This window comes from Cucurbita pepo, chromosome 2 (genome assembly GCF_057944985.1).
Source record: "Cucurbita pepo subsp. pepo isolate OVF chromosome 2, ASM5794498v1, whole genome shotgun sequence".
In the NCBI taxonomy this organism is placed as follows: Eukaryota; Viridiplantae; Streptophyta; class Magnoliopsida; order Cucurbitales; family Cucurbitaceae; genus Cucurbita; species Cucurbita pepo.
This window is the reverse complement of record NC_141799.1, coordinates 12,274,314-12,299,901: the sequence shown is the minus strand read 5'-3', so window position 1 is coordinate 12,299,901 and position 25,588 is coordinate 12,274,314. Positions and strand designations below refer to the sequence as shown.

The 25,588-nt window shown below is 36.1% G+C and overlaps 3 protein-coding genes across 4 annotated transcripts; all 3 read left to right on the top strand.

Annotated features, from left to right (window-relative positions):
- Window positions 1–577: 577 nt before the first annotated feature.
- Window positions 578–2,088, top strand: LOC111788959 (nudix hydrolase 18, mitochondrial). The gene is made up of 5 exons (XM_023669554.2): window positions 578–916; window positions 1,010–1,115; window positions 1,196–1,279; window positions 1,369–1,497; window positions 1,578–2,088. The coding sequence occupies exons 1-5, from the start codon at window positions 756–758 to the stop codon at window positions 1,698–1,700; spliced, it is 603 nt and encodes a 200-aa protein (XP_023525322.1). The 5' UTR covers window positions 578–755; the 3' UTR covers window positions 1,701–2,088.
- A 2,046-nt stretch (window positions 2,089–4,134) lies between these two features.
- LOC111784933 (Molecular chaperone Hsp40/DnaJ family protein) lies at window positions 4,135–20,468 on the top strand. 2 transcript variants are annotated; one of them, XM_087121634.1, is made up of 11 exons: window positions 4,135–4,514; window positions 5,929–5,997; window positions 9,563–9,658; window positions 9,777–9,901; window positions 10,671–10,866; window positions 12,310–12,485; window positions 16,148–16,277; window positions 16,934–17,094; window positions 18,891–18,946; window positions 19,390–19,477; window positions 19,859–20,468. In XM_087121634.1, the coding sequence occupies exons 1-11, from the start codon at window positions 4,188–4,190 to the stop codon at window positions 20,079–20,081; spliced, it is 1,647 nt and encodes a 548-aa protein (XP_086977760.1). In that variant the 5' UTR covers window positions 4,135–4,187; the 3' UTR covers window positions 20,082–20,468. The 2 variants fall into 2 exon arrangements, with proteins under 2 accessions (XP_086977760.1, XP_023521212.2); XM_023665444.2 differs by lacking the exons at window positions 18,891–18,946; window positions 19,390–19,477; window positions 19,859–20,468 and adding an exon at window positions 17,214–18,874.
- A 1,369-nt stretch (window positions 20,469–21,837) lies between these two features.
- On the top strand, window positions 21,838–25,162 carry LOC111788016 (putative inactive receptor kinase At1g48480). Its single transcript, XM_023668150.2, has 2 exons — window positions 21,838–23,209; window positions 24,339–25,162. Exons 1-2 carry the CDS (start codon window positions 21,883–21,885, stop codon window positions 24,992–24,994), a joined length of 1,983 nt encoding a protein of 660 aa, XP_023523918.2. The 5' UTR covers window positions 21,838–21,882; the 3' UTR covers window positions 24,995–25,162.
- The last annotated feature ends 426 nt before the right edge of the window (window positions 25,163–25,588 follow it).

Below are 25,588 nucleotides of genomic sequence, written 5' to 3'. Positions count from 1 at the left end.
TAATTTAAAAAATATAAATATTACTTCTAACAAATTCATGAATATTTTTATATGAGAAAAATTTGAAAAAAGAAAAAGTTAAAAAAAGTATTAAAAAAAATTTAAAGTTTAACTACAATTTTTAAACCTTTTTAACTGAAGATGAGAAATAAATAGACAGATAAAAAAAAGACAAATATTTAGATATTTGAAATATAATATATATGGTAAACTATAATTTAGTGGTAACAAAAAAAATATTTTTAATTTTTTTTTTGTTTATTTTAAAAAAAAAATTAGGATTTTTTTTTATTAATTTAGTAAAAAAAAAATTATTGGAAAGACCACCTGAATTTGGCTGCTCCAATCTGTGCTAGTACTGGCAGATATTAATGGGTCAAAACTCAACTATTTTACGACCTTTCTTAATTAAAAAAAAAAAAAAAAAATTGAATAACTACTTGACGCGGTTATTCCGCAAACCTTGAAGGCTTATGTCAACGTCAACGGACCGTTACGCGCGTGTAATTCTCCTTTTACACGCACCTCATCCTTCCCTGTTTATTAAAGGGCACCACGCGGGGCCCCATCCGCAACACACACATTGCGGGAACAACCAACCATCCACTGCCACACAACCTTTGTCTTCTCAGATTCAAATTCCTCTGCCCCTCCCCCCACCCTCCTCTGCTCTCTCATAATCATTGTCCCGACCCGACGCCTACGGCGAGGAGGAGATTTCATTTCCTCAATTCTTCCTATTTTTCTCCATTGATATGGGTCTCTTTTTCTCCAGGAACATCGCCAAATTTCTCCTCTCTTCCTTCTTCTCTTCCCAGAAATTCCCTTCTCAGATCGAAAACGTCGTCTCTGTCGTCTCCTCTCGTACTGGACGTCATCGGCAGCGCTACAATCAAGAGTATCGCCTTGTTGTCGGGTACGTTTCTCCATTTCACTCTCTGATTTCGTTAGTCTAGGGTTTGTTGTTCTTGTAAGTTGAGGCTCTGATTTTTGCGATTTCTTCTTCTAGATGCATTCCTTATCGATATAAAGATGCTCTGAAATCGTTTTCGGTTGATAATATTGAAGTTCTTGGGATTAGTTCACAGAAAGGACAAGCGATGATGTTTCCGAAGGTATTGTTATATCGATTCTTGGCGTCGATTATTCCGATTCGCTCTTTTGTACCGATTGTTTGATGATTTTGAAATTTCAGGGCGGTTGGGAGAACGACGAATCGATGGAGACTGCGGCTTTGAGAGAGACATTGGAGGAAGCTGGTGTGGTTGGCAACATCGAAGTTAGTAATTCGAATTTCTAGGGTTTCCATTGTTGATTCTGTCGAAGAAATTTTTGTTCATCCAAATTCCAATTTAATTTCCCTTACAGAAAAGATTGGGAAAATGGTATTACAAGAGCAAGAACCAAGCGACGATGCATGAAGCCTACATGTTCCCGCTGCAGGTCACCAAACTACTGGAAAATTGGCCGGAGAAAGATTTCCGGAGGCGGGAATGGGTGAGTTCTGGCTTAAATTCAAACGAAAACCCTAAATGTTCTTCGTTCAAAACTAATTGAATTTCCATTGGAACTTGTAGATGAGCGTGGAGAAAGCCAGAGAGGTTTGCCCTCAATGGATGAAAGAGGCTTTAGATTTATTGATTAGTCAACGAACAGAACTTGAGCAGAGCTTGGATGAAGAAGAAACCCCCTGTTCATAAACGTAGTAGTAGTTGTAGTCTTAGTGGTGGTCTATTTCTTGGGAAGATCGGGGGATTGTTAAGCCATGTTTGAAATGACTTTTTAAGTGATTATTTTAGAAAGTCGTTCTAAATCCGTCGTCATTGAGGCGCATAAAAAAGGGTGGAGATCGAAGAAGGCGAGAGATAATTGTGATTGTTTGCTTGTTTAAGTGATTATTTTAGAAAGTCGTTCTAAATCCGTCGTCATTGAGGCGCATAAAAAAGGGTCGGGATCGAAGAAGGCGAGAGATAATTGTGATTGTTTGCTTGTTTAAGTGTCCTTCAAGGGATAATGCCGCGGGTGGAAATAGACCATCTTGTAAATCACCCAATTCTTTCATTCAATTTAAATCATTCTTTCTTATCATTTTTGCTTTTTCGTTCCGTGGCTTGAACGTTGAATTGGGTCGGTTCATAAGTTACCTACAAAATTGGTTTGAGTTGAACCGAATAAATCTGACTTGTTGAATTCTATAATGCTCTTTATTTACGACTTCTCGCAAACATCTCTAAGGATATGTGACAAATAATGATTAGAGGGTCGAGTGCACTGAGTTAGTGGCTTAACTCGGTTAACAATTGAGCAATCAGGGTCAGGTCGAGCTGCTTTGCCCCTCTCCTCTTCGAGTCGAGCTCCTTGATTCAAAGGTGAAGGAGACAGAATCAAACCCCTCTTTCCCGAAGTTTCTCTTGCCAATGGAAACAGGATTGGACGAAGAATATGCTCGAGCAATGATTGGGACGTGATTAGGAATTATGGATGGTTAGGTCATTGTCGAGATAAGGATATTTATTATGCTATGAACACCAGCGAGTCAGTAAAGATATTTATTATGCTCATGCAACACCAGCGAAGGCGATGGTGACGTGCTGTCTTGCCTAATATGCAACAAAGCCGCTGGGTTTCCAAAATTAATGAATAAAGTGGTGTTTTGCAGTATACTTATCCATTCCATATTTCGAACCAATCCAAATTTTGGGTCGGTGATCTAAGCAATATAAATTGTGAGATTCCATATCGGTAGTAGAACGGAACAAAACATTCTTCATAAAGGTGTGGAAGCCTCTCTCTAGCATACGCGTTTTAAAATCGTGAGGCTGACGAAGATACGTAATGGGACAAAGCGGACAATATTTGCTAGCTGTGGTCTTGGACTGTTACAAATGGTATCAAAGCCACACATTGAACATGTGCCGGCGCGGACGCTGGCTTCCAAGGGGTGAATTGTGAGGTCTCACATCTGTTGGAGAGAGAAATAACATTACTTGTAACGGTGTGAAAACCTCTCCCACCCGAGGCTACCCATGAGGCTGACGGCAATATGATAAATAATTAGTTAAAAATCATATCTATCCACGGTAAATATTATATTAATAATTAAAATCTCATAAAATTCAAATATTAAACGTTTACTAGCTATAACTCACTCCAATGTTCTTAAAAAAAAATTTAAAGTAGGATAGGGTTAGGTTGAGTTGTAATTCTATTTTCAGGTTGGTCAGATTGACTCGAAGAAAAAAATGTCAACCCGTAACTCTTGAATTTTTGTTTTTTCATAAATTCAACCCAACCCAACCCGAAAAAAAAAAAAAAAAAAAAATTAATTGTTATAGTTTGAGTAGAGTAGTCTTAATTGATTGTTTATCGAGTTATATGAATACCCTTTATATATTTTAAATTTTATTTCATTTTAATTTTCTTATATTTTCAAATGAATCAATTTTAATTTTAGACCTTCAAAATATATAAAATCAAAATTTAGGTAACATTTCGTTCTGACCGTACAAAACTAGAAAGAGTTAGATACGGTCGCAAATGGGTAGCAAACATGGGTGCATGGTGTCACAATCACACTCTAGCAGCAGCAAGACAACGATTGTAAAATATTTGTTATAACCCAACAAACAAGCCAGCCGTATGAAATTCGCATTTTGTGAACAACATCGACGTATGCTTAAGTCTCGAGTCATGTTCTAGAAAACGCGAGCAAGGAAGTACGTTAAACATAATTTTAAAGAAAACAATGTTATAACCTAAAAGTTAGTAGACGACGACGACTTTGATAGCATATAACCGGATAAGAAGAATTGACAACTAATCACATCCCACTGTAGTACATTTCGAGGCATATTAATCCTGACAGGTATAAACATGATTTTGGTAACGGGTCATACACCTCCGTATTGACATAGCAAGTAAAAGAGATTTGGAACAGCCATACGACCATGGACAACCATGACCAAACATCTGACATGTGGCCATAAACACTACGCTTTTGACAAACATGACTGTGACACATGGTTAGTCTGTATGTATGTACGTACGTACGTATATATATATTTTTTTGTTTTGGAGTTATCTTTATTACTATTTATTTATTTATTATTAGTAATTTCTAGTATAATAAAAAACCCTGAATCCTGATCATCCTCGTGGCGAAGGCCTGCGCTCCACCTCGAGCAACAATGGCACTTATTTGCAGTCCCTGCAATGCCAAGCTTAACCCAAAACCTAAGATTCGACTACTTTCTCTATCGGCAATTCCTAACGTCTTGAATTTTCGCAGTCCGCCTTCTATCAGCTTTTGTTCCAGCTTGAACTCTTCTGAATTTTCCCGCGTGGTTCGCCCGCTTAGGGGAACGGATTTTCAAACCAGACGTCGGTTAAAGTCTGTGTACTGTGGTGCAGCAGCAACAGGTGCCGCCGCTACTGATCACTATTCGACGTTGAATGTTAGCCGGAATGCCACATTACAGGAAATAAAAGTCTCATATAAGAAACTCGCTCGCAAGGTATTTTTCCGTTTTGAATTCTGCTAATTGTATATTCTTGAGTTCTACGGGGCTTATTGGTCCCCAATGAAGCGAATTGGAGGGTTGAAAATCGAATGGAATTGAACTGTGGGAGGGATAATGAAAAACTAGATGAAATTTCAAGCGCTACGTATATGATATATGTTTTGCAATTTCCACCCTAAACCCTTAGAGCGAGAGAGAGATAAATTGAGGCATAATAAGTTCTTGTTGAAATTTATGAAACTTTAAGAATTCAGCTGTTGGGACGCTGGGTAGTATTTTCAAGAAGTCAATTTTGGCCAAGGTTCTTAAGAATTGACTTCTACTTAGTAGAAATTGAAAAATGGCAAATGTTGCCTGCTGTAACTTCTCATCAGGACAAACATTTTAGGATCATAGGTTTGTAAGGCCTTGTATAATATTCATTTGGTTTTTGGTTTTGAAAAATTAAGCATGTAGGTACCACTTCCTCTTATGGGGTTCTTTGCTTTGTTATTTACCTTTTACATGTATTTAAGAAACAAAATCAAGTTTTAAAAACTACAAAAATGTAGTTTTTGAAATCTTTTTTTTGTTTTGGACTTTGGCTAAAAATTTAAATGTTCATTTAAGGAAGATTGGATGCACCGTAGAGAAATTGGGAGAACATAAGTTAAATTTTCAAAAACGAAAAACAAATAACCAAACGATAATCAAACAGAGCCTAAACAAAGGTGATTCAGTTTGCAAGGATGCTACATAGTAAGTTATTCGTTTTATTAAAGTACACTAGAAAGGTAATCGACTAAGAATGCTGTTATTTAATAGCAGGCTCCAAAAACCAAGTTTAAGCTAACTGGCTGCAAGCTGATAGAGCTAAAATCTAACTGGCTGACCAATCATTTATCAACTTAATTAAAAGAATTGTTTATTTGGTTTTCGTAAGAATAAAAGGAAAGGCATTAGAGATTCTTTAGGCACACAAATAATATTATAAAGACTGGGAAAGGCTTTTTTGGGATAAGAGACAGAAATTCCATTACAGAAAGCGGGAGATACAACCAGGCAAGAAGTTAAGACATATCCTTCTAGCCAATCAGAAGGGGTGATTTGAAAAAGGCCCCCAGTCCAAATTTATTACTAAATTATGTAGTTAAAGTTTGACAGGGAGGAATTAAAGAACCTTACATTCTTCCAAAATCTCACTAAATTTTCTGTTAGCAATTATGCTGTTTCCTTTTATTTAAATCATCCACAAAATATTTCTGAATCTTTTATCCAAAGAACTTTAGCCTTTCCTTTAAGCCACTACGCCAATAGTTAGAACTCTGGCTGTAGGGCATGGGCATTTTCTCTGTATTTGATAGTCTAGATGAGCTTTACTGCACAATGTCCCAAATGATTCACCCTTCTTTGTTTTTATTCTGAACAGTACCATCCCGATGTGAACAAGAACCCTGGATCAGAAGAGAAATTCAAAGAGATAAGTGCTGCATATGAGGTGAGAACTGAGGCTCCTATTTGAGCATTTGTTCCTTGTGTTATTGTGTACATTTCATATTTTCTAATCATTTTATGGATCCTCTAATTGATATCTCATCTTTCATCACGTTCGTCACACTCCTTCTTGATATTAAGAAGATTGATATTTAGTTTCTGATATTAAACTCTCCAAGAGTCTTTTTTGAATTCAACGATGAAAAGAGGGGAGGTCCAGTCGGCCATATTTGTACAAAAATTAACCAACCAATTCCCAAAGCTAACTAACCATCACCAATTAATTGATTGGCCGGTAGTTTAACAAGGTAGGTGTTGGGGCCAATCTTGTCCTCAATAGGGAAAGGACCAATCTTTAATTTAGAATGAACTCCAGAGGTAAGTAAGACTTTTTTAAATGCACCATGACAAGGTCACAAACGTTGAAATCCACATCACGCTGATGTGCATATGCTCGAGCCTTATAGGAAGTGTTAGCCTCCTCAAGATGGAAACAAACCTCTTTATGTAATTCTTCAACCCGGTCAACCATGAGCTCAACCTCGACGCTAAGATCAATAGAAGAGGGGAAATTAGCAAGACCAAAAGTTAAATGAGGGATGCGAGTGTGTACAATCTCGACTAGAGACTTCCCTATGAGTTGTTGGCCATGTGGTTGAAAGAAAATTTGACTTGCACAAGAGAAGGATCCCATTGTCATGGTTCATCACCACTTAAGCAATGCAACAGGTTGCCAAGAGTTCTATTAATGATCTCATTTTGTCCATTCGCTTTTAGGTGACTACGGTGTTACAAAGAAGGTCCGTTACAAATCTTTTCCAATGAGATTGCAAAAAAATAACTCCTGAACTTGACATCTCTATCCTGAACAATAGTCTTAGGAATTCCATGAAGTCTAACAATCTCATGCAAAACAAGTTAGTAAAATTCAAGGCATCATTAGTCTTTTAACAAACAATAAAATGAGCTATCTTGCTAAAACAATCAACCACAACTAAAATCGAGTCAAAACCACATTGAGATCTAGGTAAACCAAGTACAATGTCCATTGAAAGTTCAATGTGTATGGAATTAGGAACTGTTTGAGGGGAGTAAATTCGTGGATTTTGGCTTGAATCCCTTGAAGTTTGGCAATTAAAACAACTTTTAACAAAGTCGCAACATCTTTTTTAATTTGTGGCCAAAACAACTTAGTAGAAAGGGCGGTGAGAGTTTTATCACGACTGAAACGATCGGCCCAGAACAAATGAGATTCATGTAAAGAAGTTTGATGAAAACAAATACATCACCTTTTGTTGCAAGAGTAATGTATATTACTCAATTTATTATTATTTATTAGAGACGTACATAGGCCTAAGCTAATTCTCCATAGAATAGGAAAAGAATAATACAAAAAAGGAAACAATGCAGAAAGGGAAACAATAGAAAATAGGCTAATTCCCTTATTTAATAGGATTACACATATACTTCTCAAATTATGGTTATTTTTTTGACATTCTCCCTCACGATGAAAAATACAGATCATTCATTCCCAACTTGGATACTAACTCATGAAATAGTAAGATGTGAAGTCTTTTTGTTAGAACATGTACAAGTTGAAGCTGTGAGGCACATAACTCATGTATACTATCCTCTTCTCTAATTTTTCTTTAATAAAATGCCGAGCGACTTTAATATGCTTTGTCTTATTATGTTGGATAGGATTATGAGCAATATTGATGTCTGATTTGTTGTTGTATAACTTTATCGAATATTTTCTCTTAATCTGTAAGTCATAAAAAATTATCTTAAACCATAAGAGCTCACATAATCCTTGTGCAATAGCTCGAAATTGTGATTTGACATATGTTCTAGCCACCACATTTTGCTTTTTACTCATTTATGCCACCAAATTTCCTCTGTGAGAAAAGTGCAATACCCCGCAGTAGACCTTTTGTCCACTATTAATCCGATGTAGTTGGCGTTGGAGTAAGCTTATAATGCTAGGGAATTATTCCGTTTGAGCTAAATTTCTTTTCCTAAAGTTCCTTTAAGGTAATGTAACACTCTATTGCTTGAAGGTTAGGTTCCCATAGGTGATGCAGAAATTGGTTAATAACGCTCTCTGAGTATGCTATCTCCCATCTAGTGTGAGCTAGATATCCAAGCCTCCCCCTTAGCTTCTGTTACATCTCTCTATTCACCGCAAGTTCTTCTTTTACCTCTCCCAATTTCTGAAGTGGATCCATTGGCATTGATACAGGTTTACATATGCTTTTGCCTATTTCCATCAATAAATTCATCACATATTTCTGTTGTGATATGAAAATTTCCTGAGTTGAGTGTACTACTTAATGCCATTAAAGTATTTTAGGCTTCCAAGTTCTTTGATCTCGAATTCTCTTGTCAATTTCCTCATAACATTTTTTCTTCACTATCTCCAATGACTATGATGTCATTCATCTACATAAACTAGAAGCACTGTAACTCCCCTTGATTCTGAGCGTTTGATAAAGAGAATGATTTCCTTGACTTTGCTTATACCTACAATCCTTTGTCAATCTTTCAAACTACGCCCTTGGTGATTGTTTTAGCTCATACATTGCTTTTCTCAGTATGCACACCTTACTTCTCGAGCTCTCTTTTAACTCTGAGGGATGCTCATGTAGATTTTTTCGTCTAGATTGCCGTTAAGGAACACATTCTTCACATCATACCGACCAATTTAAGTTGACAACCAAGGATAACAATATTCTTATGGTATTCATCTTTGCAATTGGGAAAAACATCTCCTGGTAATCTTATAACAATTGAATTTAGATTCACAATGGAACTTTTATGTGATGAGGATAATCTTTCAAGAGAAATATAGTTTGATAGAGAGTTATAAAGGTTGTTTTATGCATTCTCTAGTATGTTTTTGGATAGCTATGGGATCTATCATCTATTGGTTCATTTAGAGTTCCAGTTTGTACCTGTGTTAGCATCTCACTATGTGTCAGATGTTTGGACTTGAATTGGTTTTGAAATGACTTTCCTCCTAGCATGTACTTGAGAGAAATGAATCTGATAGTGAAGGTAGATTGGATGATTCAGTAAGTGGCTCTATTATGATTGGATCTTGGCTAGGTAAGTTGTGATTGGCATTGGTAGTAGGAGTGGACTGAATAGTTGTTGGTTCTGTCTCCAAGGGTTCAACTAGTATGTCAAGGTGTTCAATTGCTTCCCTCGGGCACTCTTCAATCACTTACGTTCTCCCCCTAAAGAGAGACTTTAGAGAAGAAAGGTTTATGCTTAGGGACTGTCACGTCCATTGAGATGTAATACTTCCTAGATATTGGATCGTAACATTTGTAAATGTGTTTTCTCTTTCTTTTTTCCATAATAATATGTTTCTCTTTCTTTTTTTCTTTTCCTTAAAGAGGTATAGTTGCTCCTTCCTGGTATGTAAATGTGTAAGAATGTTTTTTTCAACTCATTTTAGTTAATTGAAAGAAAAAATGCAACTCATTTTCTTCAGTATCTAATAGTGATCCACTGCTACGCATTTTGTTTCTTTGCAATCATATGATAATGGAGCAGTTGTATAGGTCCTATCAGACGATGAGAAAAGATCTTTATATGATCAGTTCGGTGAGGCAGGTTTGCAGGGAGAATATGACGTAAGGAGCAGTGGTTCACACGGGGTAAGATTATTGCTTGCACTTAGCCCACAGGCCATCTGAAAAATTTATTGTCAAATTGTTTCGATTAATTTTTCTGTTGAATGATTCTTAATCATTTTGTTTATGGAATTTTTTTTAGGTCGACCCCTTTGAAATTTTTGATGCATTTTTTGGCGGATCAGATGGACTTTATGGAGAAAGAGATGGAATTGGAGGCATCAATTTAAATAAGAGGAGCGGAAGAAACCAAAATCTTGATATTCAGTATGGCATCATTCTCATGTTATATCAGTACTGGAACTAGTTAGTTGTATATTTAATCATTTATTTATACTCTTAAACTCCACCTTACCTAAGGGCTTGAAAATTTCACAAGAGCCAACAAGTATCGATATTACTTGGAGAGGAAATGACATTCTTGAAATTTGAACATAGGACCTTCTACTCTGATATTATTTTAAATTCTTGCTAGACCTAACAGCTTTAAATGATAGGTTATAATATATTTATTCTTTAACACTTCCATTATTAGTTAGCATGAGACTCCGAAGGTATCTCTGCCATTTGTATTCGACAATCGACAAAAGAATCCCAAGCCCATACAAAAGCTCCTAGCCAACAGCTTGAGAGGGCTGGAGCTTCTTCCTATGGCCCTACCTCCACCCAAATACGCCCTTCCTTGACATTCTAACTGGTTGATCCCAGTGGAATTTCCTTTCCTACCTTCCTAGCACATGTATTAACAATTGGGGGCCTCACAATGACTTTTATCATTTACGAGGCAGAATTATACATTGAAAAAGCTTTTGGACAGTTGACCGTTGATCTATGCTCGCTCTTATCATGGTTTTCTCTCTGTTAGTTTATACTAGTTGTAAATATCTTAATTAAGTGTAATCAGTAATGATTTAATGATTTAACTCTCGAACTGATTGTGTACTCTCTCATATATGTATGTATTCGTAAATTATATGATATATGCTTATAAATAGTCTGAGTCGTACATTCTTTTTTTGTATTTGTAACCTTACAGTTATGACCTGCACTTAAGCTTTGAAGAATCAGTGTTTGGAGGGGAGAAGGAAATCCAACTTTTTTGTTTTGAGGCGTGTGAAAACTGTGATGGAACGGGTGCTAAAACAAGTAATTGCATAAAAGTGTGCGCCAGTTGTCATGGAAAAGGAGGAGTTGTCCAAACTCAGAGAACACCATTTGGAATGATGTCTCAGGTAGTTGAACATCTATATAATGAAAATTGATGTTTTGGATTGAAAAAGAACGTCAAACTTAATATTTTTTCTCTAACACCCAAGTTGATTTATTTAGAGCTGAAGCTGATTACTTTTATGTTAAAACATTCTTTGTTGAACACGATCGCGTCTATAATAAGTTGATATTAATATTATGTTTTCTAAAGAAAATATATTTAAATGAAATAATATCAAGGGGCAGAATCCTATGCCAAGGGAATTACTAAAAAACTATTATTATCACGTTTATTATTATTTATTGTATTTTAAATGAATGATGTTTTGTTTCAAAGACTTGGATAGTGATAGAAGGCACCGGTGTTTTTTTACGCCTTTTATAAAAAATAAGAATGGGATATAGAAGGGTAAGTGAGATTTTGTTTGGGGGGAGAATGAGAGTTTACGTGACCAGAAGATGTAAATATGCTGCAAGTAGAGCTGAGTGTTGAATAAGTTAAAGCCATGGTGGTCAGAAAATTGTCTTTTGCAATTTTTTAGATGCACGCAAACTAGCTTGAATACTCATGGATATTAATAAAATATCCCTCACAGATATACCAAAATATCCCTCATAGATATACCAAAAGAGAGTAAATATGATGCAAGTAGGAAGTGTATATATGAACAATCTACTGTGAGATTCAGCAAAGTTAGGAGTTTAACTGAACTATCCATCTCTTATAGATATATAGAAAAGATAGTGCTGAAAGTATCTTATAAATATCACTTGTATATGAGTGAGAAGATAGACAATAGTTGTATCCCTTTGCCGAATCTTTTTTTTTTTCTTTCTTTTGCTTCTTTTTCACTCTCCTTCCTTTCCATCTTCAACTGAATAGTGAGATATTTGGTTCTTTGATCTACATTTACTAATCAGAATAAAATTGCCAAGCTTCATATTGTTTTATACAATTGTTGACTTACTCTCCACTGCTCATTTGTTGATACTAGAGGTAATTCGTAGTCTTTTAGACTGTGTTATTGAGTTTTCATATGATTGACACTGACCTAAGTTGGAAATTATTTTAAATGGTTACTGTGAAATCACAAGTTAACGCAAAGGCATAAGTTGGTTGAATTGAGTACGTTTAATCTTTTGTACCGTATTCTTCACTTCCTCACTCATGGGTTTAGACTAAGCTTTAGCATGTGATTATCAATATTAACGTTACAGAGTTCAAATGCATGACCTCTCTCTCTAGTACTATGTCAGGATATATTTAATATTTTATACACATTATTACCGATTATAGTAGACGTTAGAAGAAAAATGACCAAAATCTGATTCTTAATTGTAATGCTTGAACTTAATAACCATGTAAAATTTCCCATTTTGGTTTCTTACAAATTTCATGTGATATAATGAATTTTGGATTTAGCCTACTAGATTTACCTTAAGATCGTTGTTCTGTGACATCTTAGGTGTCTACTTGTTCAGAGTGTGGTGGAGATGGTAAGGTAATAACAGAGTTATGCCAAAGCTGTGGTGGCAGTGGTCAAATGAAATCATTTAGAAAAATGGATATAGTAATCCCACCAGGCGTCAGTGATGGAGCTACAATGCGAATTCAAAGAGAGGGCAGTTTTGATAAGAAAAGGTAAATATATTCTTTCTTCAAAATTAAAGCTGCTGCTGGTTTGGACGAGTAATGATATTGTTCTAATAATCTAAACCCTTTTGTAAATATTCTCTCTCGATGTTACTAACTCGATGGAGATCCATCTTGTAACTCAACAGGTCTTTTTTTTTTTTTCTTTTTTCTTCTCTTGGAATGGATTTTAGGTTCTTATTAAAAAATTTGCTACAATGACGATGATAATTAATGGTAACAATAAAAAATAAAAATTGTGCAACACTTATTCAAGCAATATGATTATTGTCACAATTTGATTATTTCCCAAGTACTATTAGGATAATGGTGAAGGGTGAATTATGTTATAGTGGAAGCAAGATTAGTCACACTCACACACCCACATATAAAACTAAATAAAGAGACACCAAGATTTATGTGGTTTGGAGAGAAGAAATTCTCCTACGTCCACGGACGACAGCCAATCACTATAATCAAAGTGTTTACAAATATATGTTTCACACTCTCACACTACAAAGTCTCACTTACAAAGTTCATCCCAATTGCCTCTAGACACAAAATGACACTCACTCTATGTCTCTTGACAATGCTAGACAAACCTTTATATAAGTATAGCAATACTAATGCTCATACATGAATCAAGATGATTCATGTACCAATATGGGAGATGGACCAAATAAATTGGGTAGATTCTTGAATCAAAATGGGGAATGTACCAAAAGTATTTACGAACTCAAAAGATCCATGAACCAAATCTTCATGACAATTCTTCCATTCTTGTCAAATTGACTCATTTTTTTCAATAGGTTCTTCAAAATATCTGATTCACCCCAAATTCTTGATTCTTACAAATTCAAAAAATGTGTACATGAAAATAGTCAATTAAATCTCAAAACTAGTAATAGTAGACGCTAAAAATAGCTGTGATATGAACTCTTCACCATAGAGTCGTCCATATTGATAGCATTCCTAGTTTTGTTGTTGTAGTTTGGGACTGTGATGCCATATTAGACGAATTGAGGTTACAATTAATATGAGCACCACTCATGAAGATTCAAGTTAACAATCATCCTTGCAATATGAAATTTCAAGTGGGAGACTTGGCTTTCCTTTGAGAGGTGCAATTGTAGGGCAGTGTTCCTTCATTCCCAAATTCATTGAGAAACTTGCTCCTTGCTACTATGGTTCTTATGCTGGTATGGAGAGAATTTAAAAGAGGGCGTATTGTTAGTCTCTTACAGACTCCTAATTTGTTTGGTTGAATTTATTTAGATTTACTTATCTAGTATCCAGAGATTATTATTTAAATTTCTGTTACCTAGTATCTAGGGTATTTAGATTATTTAGATTATCTAGTAATTTAGATTTAGTTAGCCTTTCTCCCTTATAAAAGGGATATGTAATTGAATGGAAAAAAAAAAAAAAAAAAAAAAAAAAAAAAAAAGAAAGAAAGAAAAAGAGAGACACCATGCTAATTTAGACTTGCAACATGATCAACTAAAGAAGATTTTAAAAACTTCCTTTGCCATGGTAGCAATGATATAGGGGTTCTCACCTCCTCAATTGAGATATTGTCGAGCCATCCATTGCTGAAGGTGGCTGGGTATTCTTAGATTGAAGCAAAAGCCTCACGCCCAGCTATCCATATGGATTTGGCATTCTCATTAAAAAGGAGATCCTTGAAGAAGAATCATTGCTACAAAATATGGTACCTCTCACTTTGGTATCAAGCCCAGGAAAAAATCAATTCGCTCTTCAGCTCATGGATATTCATTATGAAGCAAAAGGACCTCATTTATAGCCGATACTCTTGCAAAATCGGAAATGGATTCATCTAACTTGTTTTGTCAAATACTTGGGCTGGATTAAAACCTCTTTATATTTCTTATCCCATGCTTTATGTCTATCCAGTAAAAGGAAGCATCTATTTGGAAGACTTAAAATGACTGAAATGATTGTTGGGGCCTAGGCTTGAGAAGACACCCAAAAGAAGGAAAATAAATCAATGAATGGGCATTGCTATCCCACCTTATCAACCATTCACCCGTCTTAAGGGAAGACTTTTGGATTGGAAATAAAGGAACAAATGGCCTTCTCAACTAAAACTCTATGTATAGACCTTGCAACTAGCGGTTTCAAAGGCAATGCATCCATTTTTCTCTAAATTGGAAAAGGAACTCCCCAAAGAAGGTCAAAATCTTCATTTGGAAGCTTAGTCACTTGCATTAATACCGTGACAAGCTGCTATTCTAGAATCTCATGGTTTTTGATTTCCCATTGCTTGTGCGCCATGTGCAAAAATGCATGAAAAGTGAAAAGGCATCTGCTTATTACTTGTCCTTTTGCTAAGGCCTTCTGGGACCAACTTTTATCAAGTTCACTTGGTCTACTACTTTGCTCGGAGATCCACTTTCATTGATTGCCTCTCTTTTTTTGGTCATTTGTTTAAGGGGGAGAAAGAAATCCTTCGAACCAACTTCATCAGAACCATAGTCCAGTTGGTACTAGAGGAACAATCAGGGTTTTAAGGACAGAGATATGGTAATTAATTAATTAGTTAATTTTTTATTCATTAGGATGTTTGGTTTTATCATGGTGTAAAATTATTCTTTAATTCCTTTGCGTGGGGTGTGTTTAACTCTTTATGACAAAGTTTTGTCAAACTTTATACTATTTGTCTCTTTTTCTAATGCCCTCTCAGGTGAGTTTGGAATTGGAGCCTTTGATGTGTAATTCCTTTTGGGAATGTAATGATGGTAGTAAGATTAATCATTTTGGGCAATGGAATTTAGCATCTCAAGCTCAAGGTGATAGAGGTTTCGGCATTGGAGCTCTTAAACGTAGAAATTTAGCACCTGTTGCTCAGTAGGGTAGCTTCATTCGTTTTGGCAAAGGGTGATTATTAATATCCTTGGACATACTCCATCAGGTTGTTATTCTACTCTTTCTTTTAGCTTTCTCCCGTTATAGACAACAAGTTTTCTTAGGTGACATGCCCTATTTTTTTTCATTTCTGGAGATGTCATTGGTGAATCGCTCAAATTGCTCAAGGTTTCAGTTTACAAATCTGATCTTGGTATGCTAGGAAGGAAAGGGACGCATATTGGCCATAGTTGATAGGTTAGTACCATTTGTAAAGGGGGACCCACATGGAGACCCTTTGGTGATTCAGTGAACTTCACTTTGTTCTGCAAATCCTTCTTTACTTCCGTTCTCTTTCAGGAATTTATTTTCCTTACTGGTTATGTTCTTTTTTTCTTTTCTTCTCTATCATTTCTTGAGGTGCTGTCGACTGTAAAAATGAACCCCAGTTATCCAAGATACTCCTAAAAGAAAAATTAATTAATAAAGAAAATAAGGAATGCCAACTAGATGCTTTATGTTTTGCTACATAAGAGGTGGAGTGTTGTCTACTGTGAAATATGTTCTCTTTGATGGTCTCTAAGTGGCTGGATCATCCTTGTCACTGGGATCAAAACCGGTTCTAATCGAAGTCCCTTTTTATTCTCTCTGAAATTTAGTATAGATTACTGTTCATCTCATGCCATACCTTATTTCATATTATTTAAAATAGTATTCCATTATATTTTATGTCCAAGGTTGTAATCTTGTGAAATCAGTTTCATAGTTGTTTCTGCTTTTTCTGTTCTTCTTTCCTCCTTCGGCAGGAGAATGGCTGGTAACCTGTATGTCACGCTCCGTGTAGATGAAAAGCATGGAATTCGGAGAGATGGTATTCATCTGTACTCCAATATTAGCATTGACTATACAGAGGCAATTTTAGGTACTATTGTGAAGGTAAGTTAAATTTATTGATTGGACCTAAAAAAGAGTCTGAATGCAATCATTAATTTTTTCTTCTCTATAATTTCTGGTTGGACATAAGAAAGAGTGTTAACTTAAAAGCATTGACTATATGGAAGTTTCGGAAGACGACCATTCTGGTCATAGTCCTTACCATTGGTTTAATTTTAACAAATAGATAATGTGGTCTCAAGTAAGTATATAAATATATTAACATGAGTACGTATTTAAACCAAATATATTGGAGATGAGTATTAGATAAGCAATTATTAGGTAATAAAATAGTATACTAAGCAATGGCTGATCCATAACTTGTCTCGAAGAACTTCATATATTTTGATATTAGTTTGTTTAATAAAAAATAGGAAAGACGTGTAGTTTTTTTTCCCTTAAAGTTTAGGGACTAGAAATGGACATTTTAAAAAATGTGGAGACTAAAGTGGAATAAACTTGAATGTTCAGGATTAAAATGAAATTTGAATCTTGAATTTCTCTCTTTCTTCCTTGGTGTGTGTATGTTGATCCTTCTGAGAAGAACACTTGGTAAAATACCTAAAACTTTGCAGTATATTTTAGAGGACTGCAGTTGCTATCAACACAAACGAAAAAGTATCGAGTTATTTATCACCTATAACGTGAAATTACTTCAGGTTGAAACTGTTGAAGGCTTGAAAGACCTTCGAATACCTGCTGGAGTTCAGCCAGGGGACAAAGTTAGCTTGTCAAGAATGGGGGTTCCAAATATAAATAAACCTTCTGTTCGTGGTGATCATCTGTTTATCGTGAATGTTCAGATTCCAACAAGCATCAGGTTCAGTGTTTTACCATTCTTGAGTTGTTAGTTTTTTATTGAACATGGTATTCCAATCTGAAACTACCAACTGAAATCCTAGCTATTATATCAACATATTGATTTGTATCTTTGGCTAGAGGATGAGGGTTACGTGCTAGGAACTGAATCCCTACCCACCCAAAAAGAAGCCAACAGAGATGAAAAAGAGTAAAAGGAATGTGAGAAGCACCATTGAACAGCTAAAAGCTCCATTCATAATTCCATGTTCTGTCATGCCACTTGAAATGTTTGTTTCCACTAAATTTAACGTAAAAGTTGTTGTGTTAGTTAAATGACCGAAGCAGTATGTTATGATTTTTAAAAAGGTTTTTTAAAAGCCTCAAAAGGCATTCACGTAATGGCACACTGCCCTGGCATAGATGAAGTGTCTTGTGTGAACTTTTCATTTAGGTACAACATTCTTTTAGTAAACTGGGGTAAATTCAAATAATTTCTTTTTAAATAAAGTACAAAAACAATCATGGGTTCATCTACTTCATTTGACCATATCACATGAGGTGCGCTCTCATGTGGAGGAGTATGGAAATGAAACTGAAGAGGAAGATATAGATGGCTATACATCCTAATGATGGGAAAATGGACTGGGGAGTTATTTAGTGATGTTGAGTTGTAAATTCTAAGCCTTTGCAATGTGATGTTCTGGACTCTTTGGTGTTGGAAGGTTCATAATACATGAACTTTGTTTGTGCACCTAATCCTCTCTCGCTTTTTTTTTTCTTTCTGCATTGTCGTTAGTCCTAGAGGGCTGTTGCATTTCAATACATTTCATTCTTATTGAGTTTTAAGGCCTTCTAAGGGATGTCATTTTGCTTTCTTCTTCGACTTACTGAAATAGTTTGCATCCATTTGGAGAATAATGTTATTCAAGAAAACTTCCATATTTACACGTCTAATATTGTATTGAGTTTCAATATTGTACATATTTTGAAAATAGTAATTTCAGATTTTCTTTTGCGAGGAACGTCCAACTTATTCTAGTATGGTTATCCCGCATCAGTTGCATTTTTTAAAAAAATATTTTTTTTTCGTGTTGTCGTCCATGATACATCATGAGTAACACTGAGAAAAGATTAGATGTCCTATACTCATGGGAAGGTTAAGTACGGACATGTCTAGATCATCAACCTATTTCACCCGGAATACTAGGATCTTTATTTGAATATGTGATAATATGATTTGAGATGCTCGAAATTTAAATGACCCCATCTATAGTATTAACATTACTTCCTCACATTTTTAGATGGAGAGATTACTTTTCTCATCATTTGATTTATTTAGGAAAGGCTTACTGATTTAAACTTCTTTTTTCCTGTTCTTCAGTATAGTAGACAAATTTTTATAACATCTTATGTACATTAGCGAATTGTTTTTAATATGTAATTTTGAAAAATAATGTTGTTCTACAACTGATTCTCAACTCTGGATTTATACTATTAGAGTAGTTTTCTTTCTTTTTTGTTTTTTTGGATAAGAAACAGTCGATATATTGATTCAGATTTTTTGAAGTTTGGCTCAATTTCTTGTTCATGGATCATTCATGCCTTCCTTAAACGGAAAGGTTATATTCAGTTGGATCCACATTGATTTGGTTTTCTCAAACTAAAATGTCATTGTAATCACTTGAGATGTTCACTGCTGAAAAGATATAGAATTGCTGTCAGATACATTTGTTCACTGATCCTCTTTCCTTTCTTCGGTTACAAATTATATAATTTGTTTTTTTCTTTGGGATTTTCATGTTATGGTAAATGCAGCGACAAAGAACGCGCAATCATTAAAGAACTGGCTTTGCTCAAGGCATCTAGTAACGGTACTAGACCACTGGTTACCATTTTCATTTTTGTCGATTAGTTAAACATTTTTAAAATCCTATTCAGTTCCTGATTTTCATAATCATTTTATTTTAGTCATACTTTCAAACATTCCATTAAGATTTTTGAATTTTTCGTAAAAGTTCTTTTTGGTTCTTGTTATAAAATTTGTATAATGTATTTCTCTTGTCATTAGAATTTTGTGATACATTTAATAGAAATCTTACATGCCTGACAACTTGTGTTTTATGTCAAATAAATTGGATTGATATCTGATTCAAAGTTTAAATACCCTATGATTTACATTGAATGCAATATTAAAAAATTCAATGGCAAATATCAAAATAGATTCTTATGGAAGTTGAAAGACCAAAAGAGGATATTTTGAAATATGTTCCAGTGGATAGTAACTGAATTTCATGGAAATTTTCATGTGATGCAGGTACACACGAAAACCAAGGAAATCTTGCTTCAAGCCAGGCAGCTAAGCGTAAAGCACCATTCTGGTCTTCATTCAAGAACTTCGTTGGGTATTATTCAGTGAAGATCTTTCCTTTTTATTCAACTCTTTTATAAGATCAAGCATGCTTTTACTTTGATTTTGCTCAAGTTTCCAAGAACTGATTTGTGATGTCCCACGTTGGTTGGGGAGGAGAACAAACCACCACTTATAAGGGTGTGGAAACCTTCCCCTAGCAGACTCGTTGTAAAGTCTTGAGGGGAAGCCCGTAAGGGAAAGCCCAAAGGGGACAATATCTGCTAGCGGTGGATCTGGGTCGTTACATGATCTTAGCAAAAAATTTTAAAATTTTAGGTATTATGGATGCATAGAGATACTCATTTCTTTTTCTGATACCTCTCAGCTTGAACTTATCTTATAAGCCCTCATGAGTTGCTCCTCTTTTTCCCAGTAAAAAACAGCCCCGGGAACGATTTGCTTCGATTGCCATGGCGATGCCAAAACCGTCCTTTTGTAGGCCTTTGAAGGTGCATTCTTCTTACACAAACTCACTCATAGTAGCTTTAATACTAACTTCACTCTTCTCCATCATCGGGAGAAATTACTTCTGGGCATTTTTACGAGGAAGATCCCATTCATCTCCTACTCTTGGTGGAAGAACAAGAAGTTCTTAGATATATATTGACAGACCAAGAGGGGCAAGAGCAAGACCCTTGATTTCTTCTACTGTAGAACTTCAGTACACAAACTTTATTCAGGTGATTGAAGGGTTGCCACCTGGGTTCAATTTATTGTTATAATAGCCTGTAATCGCCGGTGGGTACCCCACGAGGGAGGGGCATTAGATATGGGCCTGCGCATTGCTCAGATGAGATATAAAGAAAATGGAAGTATTACCAGAAAAGCACTCATTTATGAGTTGCTATTAAAAACAATGAGGGATGTATTTTTTTTCCCTCCTCCTTTTCAGATTGGCAAAATGAGGACTTGTAATATACAGAAAGCAAGGACTCCGAAGAGCTCGATTTTAAAGGAAGTTTACAAAAGAGTCCATTTTTTCACGTGTCCTGACGTGTATCGTGTGTATATATATATATATATATATATATATATATATATATATATATTGGTAGTAAAATTATGTCTCTAAATTTTGCAAAAAAAGAAAAAAAGAAGAGTTATTGAACTTTAAAATTTGTTTTACAAAAATACCATTAGAGAATTATTTATTTATTTATTTATTAAATAATGAGAATTAATATGATAACTTAGGTAAAAGTTGAAATAAAAATTATAATATAATATAATTTTATGTAAATTAATGTGATAGTTGATATTTAAAAGCTGACTATTTAATAATTTTATTAATGATTTTTTTTTATGAAATAAATAGTTATAATAATCTTAATCCTTTAAATTGTTGTAAAGATTATTATATATATGTATATATATTCAATTTAATTATTAAGTTAACTTTTATTATTTATTTTAAGGAAAATACTTTTTTTTTTTTTTTTGTTGAATAACTGTTTTAAAAGAACAATTAGAATAAAACCTTTTTCACCCATTTTTAAACAAATCATTTTTTCATGCTTAATTTTTTTTAAAAAAAAAATCAGTGTTTTTAAAAATATTTCTAATCATTTTTTAAAAACATGTAAAAAAATATATTATAATAATATTAAAAAATTAATAAAAATAATGATAATAAACAAAAGTCTAAAAAATTAAACTCGGAGGAAACTATTAGTATTTTATTTCAAAAAAAATTCTTGAACTTAAAAATCCCTTTAAATTTTTAAATGTATCATTAATGCTGGTAAAAATTTAAAAATATTCTTACCTATTATGTTTTAAAAATATTTATAAAATTTGAGAAGGGTTTCACCTCTGTAAAAAAAAATTCAAAAAATTATTATTATCAATATACGAAAGAAAATCGTATATGGACATCTTATAGATTATTTTCAAATTTTTAACCTTTTTTTGTAGTACTATCAATAAATATATTTTAAACATTAAAAGTATTTTCGTGAAAATATTTTAAAAATAAATATACTAAGATAAAGTTTAAAATAAATCTACTAAGGATAAATATATCTTTTATTTTTAAAAAAAGTTTAAAAGATGCTTTTAAAACTTAAAAATTGTATTTTACAGATAAAAGTATAAAGTTAAAATATATTTTTATTAATTTTTTTAATACACCAGCTTAATTCACTATAAAAATAATAAATAAATAAATAAATAAATAAACACAGGGGACCAACATTTGAAATGAAGGATGTAGCAGTAGCAGTCCAACACAACCTCTGTCTCGAGCTCTGTGCCACTCTGTACCTTTCTTCTTCTTCTTCTTCTTCTTCCTCCTCTCAACCCTACCAACCACGATATATATATATATAACCCACTTCACCTCATCTCTTCCCCTCACCTGGGTTTCTCTCTTCTCCCTCTCCATATCCTCTCCCTAACATGCAGCCTCCCCACCTTCTGCTTCGCCTTCTGCTCTGCCTTTTGCCCTCCCTTTGCCTCATTCCCGCCGTCAAACCAGATCTCACCTCCGACAAGGCTTCTCTTCTCGCTCTCCGTTCTTCCCTCGCCGGCCGAACCATCGAGCTCTGGAATGCAAGCCACCAAACCCCCTGTTCCTGGACTGGCGTCAAATGCCAGGGCAGCCGGGTTACTGTTCTTCGTTTGCCGGGTGCTTCCCTCTCCGGCCAAATTCCGACCGGCATTTTCAGAAATTTGACCCATCTTCGCACTTTGAGTCTCCGACTCAACGCATTGACGGGTCAGCTTCCGTCAGATCTTGCAGCATGCACTAATCTCCGCAGCCTCTACTTGCAGGGTAATGCATTTTCTGGCCCAATTCCTGAGTTTTTGTTCCAATTTCATGACCTTGTTCGTCTTAACTTGGCTTCCAATAACTTCTCCGGCGTCCTGTCTCCCGGTTTTGACAAACTCCGGCGGCTGAAGACTCTGTTTCTTGAGAACAATCGCCTTACTGGCTCATTACCGGAGCTGAAGCTGCCTAACCTCGAACAGTTCAATGTTTCCAACAATTTCTTTAATGGGTCGGTTCCTCGTCGTTTCCAGTCGTTTCCCTTTACTGCTTTTATGGGTAATCCACTTTGTGGGCGACCCTTTGAGAATTGCGCTCGAAATGTCATTGTTCCATTGACAGTGGATATTGATGTTAATGAGAACAAGAGAAGGAAGAACTTGTCTGGGGCTGCGGTCGGTGGGATTGTGATGGGGTCTGTTCTGGGTTTGGTTTTGTTTTGTGTGATTTTGATGGTTTCTTGTCGGAGGCAGAGCGGTCGGAAAACAAGCACTCTGGACATGACAGCCCTTGTCGATGTACGAGGAGAGAAGGCAGTTAGTGAAGAGAATGGGGGGTATGAAAATGGGTGCTCTGTGGCTGCTACGGCGGCGCTAGAGAATAAGAAAGGGGAAGGGGATGACAACGTTGGTGGTGCTAAAAAGTTGGTGTTTTTTGGGAATGCTGGTGGGAGGGTGTTTGATTTGGAGGATCTGTTGAGGGCTTCAGCTGAAGTGTTGGGTAAGGGAACGTTTGGGACAGCTTATAAAGCTGTGTTGGAGATTGGGGCTGTTGTGGCTGTGAAGAGATTGAAGGATGTGAGTGTTTGTGAGAGGGAATTTAGGGAGAAAATTGAAGGTGTGGGAGTAATGGAACATGAGAATTTGGTTGCTCTTAAAGCTTATTATTATAGTGTTGATGAGAAGCTTTTGGTTTATGATTATATGGCTATGGGAAGCTTATCTACACTTTTGCATGGTAAGCTCTTTCTTTCTATTTTTAGAAATGTGAATGATTGTTGTTTTTGGGGTTTTCCCTCGAGTGGAGGTTTTTAAAACAGGTGTGTTAGGGAGATGTTTCCATAACCTTATTAATGGTGTTTCGTTCTCCCCTCAAACGGATGTGGGATCTCACCATCCATCCCCCTTCAGGACCAACGGGGTTCTTGCTGACACTCATTCCCTTCTCCAATCGATGTGGGACCCCCAATTCACCTCCTTTGAGGTCCAGTGTTCTGGTTGGCACACCATCTCGTGTCCACTCTCTTCGAGGCTTAGTCTCGCTCGCACATCGCCTTGTTTCCTTCTTCAATCGATGTGGGACCCCCCCAATCCCCACCTTCTTCCGGGCCCAGTGTCCTTGCTGGCACACTATCTCGTGTCCACCCTCTTTGGGGCTTAGCCTCCTCCTTGGCACATCGTCTAGTGTCTAGCTCTTATACCATTTGTAACAGCTCAAGCCCACTGTTAGTAGATATTATCATCTTTTGGGCTTCTTCTCAAGGTTTTTAAAATGTGTCTGTTAAGGAGAGGTTTCCACACCCTTAAGGATGTTTTGTTCTCTTCCCCAACTGATATGAGATCTCGCAATCCACCCCTCTTCAGAACCTAGCGTTCTTGATGACACTCATTCCCTTCTCCAATTGATGTGGTGCCCCCCAATCCTCTCCCCTTCGGGGCTTAGCCACCTCGTTGGCATATAGCCAAGTGTCTAGCTAGCCGATATTGTCCTTCTCGGCTTTCCCTTTCAGGTTTCTCCTCAAGTTTTTTTAAAACATGTCTGTTAGGGAGAGGTTTTTCTACACCCTTCTAAATGATGTTTCGTTCTCCTCCCGAATCGAAGTTGGATCTCACAATTATCTTCCTGGGTATAATTCCTCAAAGGCATTTTTTATGTATTTGATGGAAGTTCGACTGATGCTGATTAGTGTATTTGTCATTATCTAAAAGTTATTTGGTAATCGAATCCGTTCAAAGTTTCTTCTTGTCAAGTAAAAGTGTTGCAATTTCAATGAACTTTAAAGCCGAAGTAGCATTAAGAAAGGTAAAACTTCACCTCATCTGCCCAACTTTTATTAGCCTTTTACCATTTTCTTTCCTTTCTATAGGTAACAAGGGAACTGGTAGGACACCATTGAACTGGGAAATGAGGCGTGCCATTGCATGTGGAGCAGCTCGTGGCATCAAGTACTTACATTCTCAAGGCCCAAACGTCTCTCATGGAAACATAAAGTCATCCAATATCTTGCTCGCCAAATCCTACGATGCCCGAGTCTCCGATTTCGGCCTAGCACAACTAGTTGGCCCAGCATCGAGTCCTAACAGAGTGGTGGGGTATCGTGCACCGGAGGTGACAGATTCTCGTAAAGTATCACAAAAAGCAGATGTTTACAGCTTTGGCGTATTGCTGTTGGAGCTTTTGACAGGAAAGGCTCCGAGTCATGCAGTGTTAAACGAGGAAGGGGTGGATCTACCGAGATGGGTACAGTCAGTGTTGCAAGAGGAGTGGAGGTCGGAAGTCTTTGACGCTGAACTGCTGAGGTACGAGAGCGTTGAGGAGGAGATGGTTAAAATGTTGGAGCTGGCTGTGGACTGTGCGGCGCAGCATCCTGATAGACGGCCTTCAATGTATGAAGTGAGTAGCCGCATTGAGGAGTTGTGCAGCCCTTCCGCCCATTCGAATCCCCAGCAACACAACGTTGGTGCTGCTGACAAGCCCTTTGGTGCGTCCACCTCCCATATTCCGAATGCCAAGTCCATTTGAGCAAGTTTAGTTGGTTGTGTAATAGCTAATTGTCGTAATTTGGTAGCATGTGGTGTTGTGTTGGGCTGTAGAGTGATGGCGGTGCTGATGCTTAACGTTTATTGTTATTAGTACACTACCCACTTGTTTGTCTACTAACTTCATGCTTTGGTTCGTTTCTTTTGGAAACTATCCTGTGCCTACCCACACTAACACCTGTTGATTAGAGATGTTTATTTAACCAACGAAAATTTACTTCAAAAAGGATAAAAGAATCTGTATTAAAACGTGAAATAAAAAGAGGGTGAAAAGATTTTTATCTGAAAATTAACATTTTACAAAAAAGGTGGTCCAAAAACTTCTTCCTAGCAAGCAAGACGACCCACTTCATGAGAACTCAAGAAAAGGGAGCACTATGAGCCCTCTGTCCCATGCATCGAGTTCGTACCCATGCTCCCCATGCATCTAGAGAACTCAAGAAAAGGGAGCACTATGAGCCCTCTGCCTCATGCATCTAACCTACTCGCTACATATGTGGTAGTGCGCGGAGCACTCTAGATGACCGACGGCAAATGAATTAGAAGCTTATCAAGTGAAAGGGGGGGAGGATATCAA